Consider the following 10,576-nt stretch of genomic DNA (forward strand, 5'->3'; position numbering starts at 1 on the left):
CAAGACCCAAAGGGGCCAGGAGGATAAGAGTTTGCGCCGGCGGGGCGGGGGCTGGCGGGGCGGAGACTAATTTTATTTCAACAGATTCAGATCTAGACTGAGTAGTATGTATATAGTTGTAGTTGATATATATAACTAGTTGAGTAGTTACAGAGTTACTCTGTATGTTGTATGTTGTGCCTCAGGCAAGACAGCCGCAAGACAGCCGCAAGACATCAGCAAGACAGCAGCAAGACAGTACAGCATCCTGTAATAGTATTACCATATCTCAGGAAGTACTACTAGGTACCTACCAGGTACCAGGTACTAATCAATACAGTATGATTGGACGCGGAACAAAGTAATCCCTGAGCTGTCACTGCGATCCATCCATTGGCCAAATGGGAAATGACGGGTCCTTCCCGCCCACCATCCCGAGAGACTGACGTCTGCCATCCATGGTTCTCTCCTGCTCAACAACTTCATTTTCCCAAGGAAGTTTCTTCCTTCACCTCTACACGCTTAACCGGCGACTCGGTGACTCGGCGGAGAAGCTCCACGTGGATCAGGGGATCAGGCAATACCAGGTAACCAACTATCTGACCAGACTAGTAGCTTAGTGTCCAACTCTTTTTCCAGGATATCTTGGATCGTTCTATCGAGAGTTCACGCTAACAGACTGTACCACAGAACAGAGCCAGAGTATAGACCGGAATACCTAGGTACCTAACTAGGCAGTAGGTAGAGTTAAACTTACCTACGCTCAGCTCACGCGCTGTCTTCCCGGCTATGATTCGTTTCACGGGTGTCCTTCTCGTCGGGTCTACACATACGTCCAGGCTTTTGGCACGCCTGCCCACTGCCCAGCCGGGTCCAGTGGCAAGTGGACCTATCGAGGTAGTGACAGGAGCCAGGGCAAACTCTATTCGAGATCCTCAACAATCTGTTGAGTAAAGAGAAGTCATTAGGTATAGTTACTCCGTACCTACTCCGGTTTACACGGCTAGAGAGAACATTCCTATAGAGTATACTCATTGTTGCAGGTATTCTACGTCTCTGCGATGTGTCAGAATGAGACATAAATAGCAAGGACAACCTTTGTAACCAATCATGGAGACAGAATCATGCCACTCTTACTCTAGATCCTACCAGATAGGTACGTCTATTACCATATCAGGCCAGCAGGATCAGCACCCACTACCCAGCACTAGACTAGGTGAAATAAGGACAGAAGACTGAACTGAAGCTGAACTAGCTCAATTGCAGCAGGTCCATAACGAAGATCCAGCCGGATCCAGGCGTGTTCAAAGGGGGGTGCCACTGGCTTACTCGAACAAGGTTGAGAGATGCAGTACAACACGAGGACGAGGAGACAAACCTATCGCTCTCACCAGCAAGGGGTGTTTCATACTGTACAGTACGGAGTACCACGGAGTTCACTGGAGATAGTATTTATCCAGTAACTTACTCCGTAGGTAAGCTACCTTGGTTATCTACCTAGGCACCTACTCAGTAAGTCTAGACCAGATTTACTAATTTGGTTCAACTTTATACCATGGTCCCTCCACTGCTTAAACAGATCTTCATCGATCATCGTTTCATCTCCGGCCCCCTCATTCTGTATTCTATATTCATACTTCAACCTGGATGGTTGATGGAATTAAGAGAAAAGACAGAGAGAGCCTCCTAAGACTTCTTCCGGATTTCAATTCTGATTTCCGTTTTTTTTTTACCTCTATTTATTACCTGGTATTCGCCATCGCCTGCCTTTCGAGGTCTCATTTGCCACAAGTCCAGCCACTGCTCGGACCGAAATTACCTCTTCTGCGCTATTCTCTTGCTAGTCCTGTTCTACTGGATAAATTCGTATATGATGATGATGATGATGATGATGATGATGATGATGTTGATGTTGAATACCGTACAGTGTATCGTATCTCGTGTAGGTGCCGCAACGCCTGGGCCAAATGTAGAAAAATAAAATAGGATGAAAAAAGAAGAAGAAGAAAAGAAAATAGAATCACAGAAATGAAACGAAAAGAAAGGGCGCAAAGTGACTCGCACACGTCCCTCCGGGTATCACTGGGATGCAGCAAGTCATAACTAAAGGAGAAATAGAGAGAGAGAGAGAGAGAGAGAACTATCTATCGCGAAAGCAAAAAATGAAGAATGAAGAACGATGAAAGAATAGTCCTATCCGCCCACTCCAAGAAATCGCCAATCGGTTCCCTCTGTTTGATTCAGCATCCGTGGCGATTCTTTGTACTGGAGGGGTGCGGTGGTCGGATGGTACGCAATCATGATCGGATGGCTCTCGGCCATGGTGTGGCCGACTGCTGCGGCTGCGGCTGCTGCTGCTGCTGCGTACGGCGGATGTGGTTGCTGGAGATGAAAGTCCTGTGGGAGGTAGTTCTGACGGCTGGGATCAAAGCGCTGCTGCTGCATGAGTTGCAGGTACTGCTGAGCTTGCTGCACGTCCATCGTCGGGTTGACGGGGATTGGCGGCTGTGTCATCAGCGGTAGGGGTGCTTCGGGTACTGGGGCCACATGGGCCATAGGTAGCGGTGTAGAAGCTGGTGGAGGGGCCGGTTGATGTGGATGCTGATGCTGGTGCTGGTGCTGATGTGGATGCTGGTGCTGATGCTGGTGCTGATGCTGGTGCTGATGCTGGTGCTGGTGCTGGTGCTGATGCTGGTGCTGATGCTGATGCTGATGCTGATGCTGATATTGATGTTGAGGTTGGTGCTGAGGTTGGTGTTGAGTTTGATGTTGAGGTTGATGTTGCTGATAAAACTCTGGAGTCGTGGGGGGATGATAGAACGGCTGCGGCGTGAGCAGGTATTGCTCTGTGGCAGGAGGCATTGAGACCGAGACCGAGACGGTCACGGGTGCCTGGTACGAATGCTCCGAGATAGCATCTTCGGATGGAGTTCGTGTAAGCGTGCCGGGTCGATGGGAGCGATATTGGTGCTTTGTCAAGGTGGTCTTGCGGCAGAAACTAATCCTAGATTTTAATGACATTGTTCCCTCACCCCACTCGACCGGTGGTCTATTTTCGTTGATTTTCAAACTTACCTCCGCTCACACGCAGGCTCATGGCAGATATACGGACGTTTACCCGTATGAATGCGACGATGACGTGCCAAACTGGACGACTTGGACGGGGGTGGGTTAGTCATCGGGGTAGAAGGAGAACCAGGGCGATGATCCATGGGGGAATTGGCTCACATCAGAAAACGCTTTGTGGCAGCCCTCGTGGTCGCAGACATGGGGCTTCTCGCCCGTATGGGTGCGCGAGTGGACGGTCAGGGCGCTGCGTTGGATGAAGCTCTTGTTGCAGTCCTTGACGGTGCAGTGATACGGCCGCTCGTTGGTGTGGATGCGATAGTGCCGACAGAGATCGGATTTGCGATTGAACGACTGATAATAAATGATTAGCGAGTCTTATTTTTCTTCTCTTTTTCTTCTTTTTTCTTTTTCAAAAAACCTACCTTTCCACAATGATCCCAGGTACAGTTGAAGTCGCGACCACCGCCGGGGGCCATGATGGATGGCAGCGGAGGAAGCGAGCCACACGGCGAGGAGGCAATTTGGTGACACGGTGTAGAGCCAAACGGCGTGAAAAAATCGAGAAAATAATGAGGATATATAGGAAAGACGAGAAAGAAGAGAAAGGAGAGAAAGGAAAGAAAGGAAAGAAAGGAAAAGAGAGAAGGGTGAGATTGGGGACAGACAGAGAGAGAAAAACTGGGTCTGATGGATCAAACGATTTGCCGTCTGGGGAAGGTAAATAAGAAGAAGAAGAAGAAGAAGAAGAATAGTAATAAAATCGACCAGAGGAAAATCAAAGAGGCGAAGGAAGAAAAACCACGGGGACCGCCACCAGCGATGCTAAACAGGGCATGGGAGAAGATGCGATGCGAGCAGTGGATTCGGGGTCCATCGACTACGACGGCCCTGGTCGACAGGGACGATGCGATCGGAGAGTAGCTATACGGAGGTAATTATTTAGTATAGAGAGAGATACTTCGTAGAGGGATACTCGGATAGTAATAGAGATAGTAATAGATAGAAATAGAGATAGAAATAGGAACAAGATCCTCCTAGAGAGATAGAACAAGAGAGAGAGAAAGAGAGATAGAGCGAGCTGGGATCAAGAATAATATTATAAAAGTTCTTCCAGAAGTCCCCAGTCGCGAGGATAATAATAATAATAATAATAATATATCCCCGAACTCTCTTGTTTCGCTGGCTATGAATGGCCATATCAACTCAGGATTGTCCCTAGTAAAAAGACGGTACGGGACGTACACCATACGGCTAGTTTTGTATTAATACCGTTACTTACACTTCCTACAGGGAGGTGGTTTTATTCTCAAAACATATCTTAAATATTATATCTATGGCGAAGCAGTATATACCTAGGTAGATATATACATTATATCTTATGTATATATCTTATATATATCTCTCTAATATATATTATATATATATGATTCCAGCTCATCAGCTTCTCCTACAAGAAACAATTACGCGGCGTGTCTACCCAGCCAAGCCATCCTATTGACTACGGAGTAATCTAGCGAGCTGCAGCAGCTTGCATTGCATTGTCCTTCCAACTTCCCCTCTCCAACTGTCATGACAGCCACAATATCCGCCTGGCCCCTCATTCGAGTACTAACTACTGTCTAGTCCTACTACTGTCTCTACTGTCTACTACGGAGTACTTCTATTATCATCTAATGCGCTAGACTAGTGCTTTCCCGGCCCCGGCTGCTCACTACTGCTCGATCTGCGATCGCTTACGTTGGAGATCCTGACCAAATCCCGGTACTATAACTTCACTCCCTATAGACAAGCTAATTACTACATAGTATGTTAGTTGACTGTGACTGTTACTCCAGTGTTGACTGACTCTTGTAGTAGGTACTATCGAGTGTCAATAGTATCCACCATACCCATCCATACCTACGGAGTCTTTGTACAGAGTACCTCTTTGTACAGAGTACCTCTTCGTACAGAGTACCTCTTCGTACTCCGTACAGAAGAGCTCTACTCCGTACAGACTCAAGAGTCAAGACTCGGTCAACGTATGACACATCAACCCATGAACCTGGTTTCTGGTTCATGACGCTTCCTCGCCGTGTGTCCTCGTATTTGTCAAAAACGCGATAACGCACGCCACGCTCCATCCCCGCATTCCACAGCCCTCTCTGGCCTTTGGCCTTTGACTTATCATCGATACGAACGGCCAAGATGACTCGCGCCATGCTAGTGATAAGCCGTTTCTCTTTTTGCTTTCCCCCCCTACCCCTGTCCGCGAAATAACCTGGTCTTACTAGTTGCAATTCTAGACCAGAGTCCGGCTTACGGAGTATGGAGTTAGTATGGAGTACACTACGGAGTCGCGGAATACACTACGGAGTAACTACGGAGTATAGTATGAGTATGAATGAGTATGAAAGAGTACACTAGTTAACTAGGTAGTTATAGATGAGTATGTTTCAGAGATAAAACCCGAAGGGGAAAATGCTCTACTCCTTGCGTCTATCTCACGAGGTTTCCACATGGTAAACTGCGAACGTAGTGACTATTATTTACTCGCTACTTATTGTTTACTATTCATTGTTTACTGTTATTTATTATTTCAATGCATGTGTAGCGCAGATCTCAAGGACTGGCCGAAGCCAGCAAGGTTGCCCTTCCTCTAGGAGAACTTCTCCGAGCCAGTCTAGCGGGATAAATCATAGTAGTAATATCTATACATCTTGGCTGATGTCATGCTGCCTATCGGTGGACACTGGTTACACTTATAGAAATATGCCTAGGGAAATAGTAAGATAGATAAAAGATAAGTAGTGATTCTAGCTATCTATGTAGTAGTCTAGTCTAGTCCTGGACAGCAACCTCGTCCTCCCAGTATCCGTCGACGGTCTCCCCCCTGGCGCGACGGATGACGCGCTCGATACCGTCGAGACCCTTGCGCAGGACCTCCATCTTGGGCCCGTAGCTGAGCCGGACGAAATGATGGCAGGGGCTGTCGAAGAGGTCGCGCCGGTGGGCCGGGTTCAGATCAAAGAAGATCCCCGGCACAACGATGACCTTCTCCGTGAGCAGGGCGTTGAAGAAGTTCAGCCCGTCGGAGATGTTGGCCTCCTTGGGCAGCGGGGGTTCGAGCGAGGTCAGATCCAGCCAGATGTAGAACGTCGCCTGGGGCACGTCCTTGACACGGAAGCCGATCTCGCCCAGCCGCTTGAGCACGTAGTCGCGCTTCTCGCGGAAGTGTGTCTGCAGCGCCTTCATTTCCGCGCGCACCAGCGACGGCTCTAGCATGGGGATCGCCGCCTCCTGGAAGGGCACGTTCGCCCCGCCGTCCAGGTACGAGCCGGCCGAGGCCAGCGCGTCGACAAACTCCTTCGGGCCGATGATCCATGCGATACGCCATCCGGGCAGTCGGAAGCGCTTCGTCAGGCCGTCAATCAGAAGGACATCTATTGCAATCGTCAGTTTTTTTTTTCCCTTGAAGCAAAGTATATATATATACATACCATCTTTGTTGACGTCGACCACGTTGGCGGCGCCACTGATGGTGGTGCCATCGCAGTCAGAGGTGTAGTTGTAGCCGCCGTAGAATTCGTCGAGGATCAGAGTTGCACGGTCACGGCAGATGTCCTGGATGCGGGCCAGTTCTTCATTGTCGACAAAGTGACCCGTAGGGTTCCGCGGGTTGGAGGTCAGCAGCACCGAGGTACCACGGGCGATCTCCTCGGCGATCTTGTCGGGGTGGATGTGGTAGTGATCATCTTCGGCGAGAGGGATGGGGATAGGAGCGATCTAGCAGTAAGCATACACTTTATCAATGTTAAGTTTATAAGGTAGATTTAAATATTCCAACTTACATTCTTGAACAAGCTCAGCATCTCCGAGTAGGCCGAGTAGTCCGGGATAGGAAAGGAGAGGTAGGAGTTGCCCAGGATGGCGGCGATCCGGATGAGGCCTGCGCGACCACCGGGGACGATACACACGTTCTCCCAGGTATATTGGCTCTCCATGCCCTGCCGGTAGTGCTCGTTATAGAGGTTGGCGACGGCGTCGCGCAGGGGCCGGATGCCCGCCGTGGGCCCGTACTCGCGGGCGGCAGAGGTGATGGGGATAGAGGTCGGTCTGGGAAAGCTGCCCTCGATCTCATCATCGGCCTCGGGGGCACCCTGGCCCAGGTTGGCCCAGGCAGAAGGATCCTCCGCATAACCGTGTTCGGTCGCTCGCTCGGTGCACCAGACGACACCCGTGGAGGCGCGGGAGGCGTCCAGGCCGGCATGGGGACGGTGGCCCTCGTGGGCGCTACGGAACTGGCGATGAGTTTCGGAAGTCCGTTCTAGAAGAAGAGGGATTAGAGCATAGCACAGGATGATTTTTATTCAGGGAAGTCTCAAGTACCATTCTCAGACAGGCCCTTGCCGACCGAGAACCGCCTGGAAGGACGCAGGATGCTCAACCGCCGCCCGGAGAAAGACATGATTGATGATGGATGTCTCTATTGTCTTGGCCTACTTGGCGTGCAGAGTCGGAGATTTTCCAGATAACAGTAGAGAGGATAGACAGACGCGATGTGATGCGATGCTACTGCGGGGGTTATTAGTATTGTTGATCAAATTCTGCGATCTTATCGTAGGTCTAACAATGACAACAACAATAGAAGAACAAGAGCAGTAGGAGTATAAGGAGATCAAGGAAATAAGGAGAATACCTACTTACTATCTCGTACTTGTCGTACAGCCAGAGAAGACAGAGAGAGAATGCTCAGCTACAGTAAATAGAGGAAGAAAAGGGGAAAGAAAAGATAAAAGAGGGGAAGCAAGACTCTCTACCCAACACACACTGCAATCTCCCTCACCGGCTGCTGCCACCGCCGATCAACTCTCGATCAGCCAACAACACTTTGCCAACGCACGAACCATGGCGACAGACGACTCCAGCCAGGACTAATGAAATGGAGGCATGGGAGGCAGGGGAGAGGATCTGGACCTTACGATGGAAAATCGCGCATCTGTAGATATCACCTCGAAGATCATTCTACGGGGAGGTATTTTGATGATATAATGTCCTTTGATATTTATCCTACTTATACTCTATACATACATCATATACCATAGTCACCTGCTAATTATATAACTATCTACTAGTTATCTACTATCTAGAAGATAGACCTGTAGAAATGTTCAATCTAATATTAATATATCACATTTATTAAATCCTGCCTATCTTGCGAACCTTGACCCCTGGATTCATGTATGTAGTAAATGCCTCATGTGGGCAGTTATGGACAAGTATACTTGATGGAGTGGACAGACACCACCGTCAACAGTAAGTACTATTGCTTTTTCCCTAGTAGACCGGTAGGCTGGTTGCATGACAACTGGTTGGATGCCTAGTGGAAAAAGAAAGACCTACATTGGCTTCTTATTTTCTTTTTTCCCCCCCCTTCTTACAAGAAAAGAGAAGAAAAAAAAAAGGGAAATAAACGGTGGCCTGTACAGACTCCAGGTATCAGATGAGTACAGCATTGTACATTCTCCGAACAACACAGGACAACAACAACTGCATAGCAGTATACATACATCATCATACGGTCGTGGGGGAAGGAAGGAAGGGAGGGAGGGTTGGGTTCATGGACATCGAGGGTGCAGCGTTATGATCGAGCCTCTAGGAGGCAATGAACTGAGGGGGGGGGAGGGAGGAATGAAAAGGAAACAGGGGAAAACAAACAGGAAAAGAAAAGGAAGAAGCGAGATCTAAACAACTGTCTCCTCACGGAGGGGAACGATGCGTCTTCTGAACAGATGGAGGTCTTCGTAAATCAGCCGGTGACATGGGTCATCACAAAAAAAAAAAAAAAAAAGACGGAAGAGAAACTGAGCAAAAGAAAGGAAAACAAGGGGAAGAAAAAAAAAAAAAAAAAAAAAAAAAAAACCAAGTCATCATCATCAAATCACCAGACGACTACAGTCGAAAGGAGTCTTTTATCAAGTTGGTCCCCCGGTGATGGAGTGGAGGGAGTTGAGTCTCTTTGTCGTTGTAATGGCAAAAGAGGCAACGGTCAATAAGTAGATGAGCGAAGAATGTGCAAGACTCAAATAGATTTGAGGAAAGATAGTCATGAGCAACTCTCGTATGTTCAATTCTCCACCACTTGACAGTATAGTTGGATCTCGCCCACCTGCCCTTTGGAAAGCATATCCCGGTGCTGTTCACGCCATTCCATAAAGGCAAGCTGGACCGCCTCGTCGCTGTCGATGGTGACAAAATCGCCGTCTTCATCGCGGTAGCGCAGTCGCACCGATTTACTGCCGATGGACCGATTCGTGAACCGCGCCAGCTTGGCGTCCACGCGGTCCGTGAGGGAGCGGAAGAGAATGTTGCTGGCAATCACGAGGGTGACGTAGTTGTCGTCGAAGTTGACCTTGGCCTTGAGCTGTGTCGGCATGAAGGGGTCCTCCGACTCCTGGCTGAGAGGCGAGGTCGGCTGGTCATGGCCGAGCGGCGTTCCGCGGTTGCTCTCCGAGTACTGAGGTTCTTGGAAGTGGCTTGTATGTTGTAAGGGGGGCGCTGGTCGCCCGTCCGGTAGCTGCTGCGCCGGGGAGTGCGTCGCGGAGCGCGCGCCCGGGAGGTTATGGCTTGTCGGCGAGTTGTTCTGACTGCGGTTGATCGGGGCTCGCATGTTGGCCATGTGTGCGGGGATTGGGGGCACGGGAACATTGTCGATGGATCCGGCCATGTATCGACGGTCCGGCACGGTATGGTGGTGAATATCTGGACTGCTGGCCGAACGCATCCGCTGCGCCATGCCGTTCGGGGGCTGAGCCTGAGGCCCAGACATCGGAGGCAGCGAAGGTCGTTGCGCGCTTCGTCCGTTTGGTGGAGGCGGCCCATTGAAATAAGAGGTCCCGTTCGTCCCGTCGCGTGAGACCCCGCGCGACAGTGCGGGCGCGGTATACCGGTTGGGTTCCTCGTGCCATTGGTTTGAAGGCGTCCCGGTCCGGCCGTAGGAATAGCCGGTCGACTGTGAGCTCGATCGCGCCGAGGGGGCGGCCTCGGACATGGGCGAGAAGTACGAGTTGCCGTTTCGCTCTCCCGGGGACATGCTTCCGGTCTGGAATTGAGTATGCACCGCCAGGGACGCTTCCGGCATTTGCATTTGGAAACGAGGTCGACTGGAGCCGCCGCTGCCACCGGTGGCAGACCGTGTCCGCAGGCTGGTGCTCGAGGCGTTTCGACTCATGGGAAACTCGGAGAAGAAAGCCGCCTCCTTGACCGACTGTTCTTCGGCATCATACTCCTGTTGGTATGGATTAGGCATGTTCACACTCTTCATATACATGAATTCGGTCTCGGATGTTCCAGTATTCCGGGCGTTGCGCTGTTCGGCCTGAATCGCCCGTTGGTTCTCGATGTCCTTGGACCATTTCCGCATGATGGCCTCGTTCTGGTAGCAAATGATGAAGTTATCTACCACACCGGGGTCGCCTTTCCAGAAGATTTGAATTCGGTATGTGCCTGTGGGAATAGAGAAGTCTCAGAATTGAATCCAAATTAACGG

At 50.0% G+C, this 10,576-nt stretch overlaps 4 protein-coding genes across 4 annotated transcripts in view; 1 reads left to right on the forward strand and 3 right to left on the reverse strand.

The window, feature by feature from the left end:
• Positions 1–1,527: 1,527 nt before the first annotated feature.
• On the forward strand, positions 1,528–2,327 carry ASPZODRAFT_1481091 (hypothetical protein). Its single transcript, XM_022725330.1, has 2 exons — positions 1,528–1,961; positions 2,084–2,327. The coding sequence occupies exons 1-2, from the start codon at positions 1,627–1,629 to the stop codon at positions 2,160–2,162; spliced, it is 414 nt and encodes a 137-aa protein (XP_022583949.1). The 5' UTR covers positions 1,528–1,626; the 3' UTR covers positions 2,163–2,327.
• On the reverse strand, positions 2,173–3,524 carry ASPZODRAFT_60563 (hypothetical protein; the record flags this gene model as incomplete). The annotated part of the gene is made up of 5 exons (XM_022728930.1): positions 2,173–2,616; positions 2,848–2,977; positions 3,055–3,134; positions 3,208–3,399; positions 3,471–3,524. The coding sequence occupies 5 exons, from the start codon at positions 3,522–3,524 to the stop codon at positions 2,173–2,175; spliced, it is 900 nt and encodes a 299-aa protein (XP_022583950.1).
• Positions 3,525–5,868: 2,344 nt separating this feature from the next.
• On the reverse strand, positions 5,869–7,495 carry ASPZODRAFT_59918 (hypothetical protein; the record flags this gene model as incomplete). The annotated part of the gene is made up of 4 exons (XM_022728879.1): positions 5,869–6,470; positions 6,528–6,813; positions 6,879–7,354; positions 7,417–7,495. The coding sequence occupies 4 exons, from the start codon at positions 7,493–7,495 to the stop codon at positions 5,869–5,871; spliced, it is 1,443 nt and encodes a 480-aa protein (XP_022583951.1).
• A 1,426-nt stretch (positions 7,496–8,921) lies between these two features.
• Positions 8,922–10,576, reverse strand: part of ASPZODRAFT_157831 (hypothetical protein) — a 5,057-nt gene continuing 3,402 nt past the window's right edge. Inside the window, exon 2 of the mRNA XM_022726328.1 lies at positions 8,922–10,533. Coding sequence (XP_022583952.1) covers positions 9,155–10,533 — 1,379 coding nt within the window. The 3' untranslated portion in view covers positions 8,922–9,154. The remainder of the gene's footprint in view (positions 10,534–10,576) is intronic.

This window comes from Penicilliopsis zonata, assembly GCF_001890105.1.
Source record: "Penicilliopsis zonata CBS 506.65 unplaced genomic scaffold ASPZOscaffold_3, whole genome shotgun sequence".
Classification (NCBI taxonomy): Eukaryota; Fungi; Ascomycota; class Eurotiomycetes; order Eurotiales; family Aspergillaceae; genus Penicilliopsis; species Penicilliopsis zonata.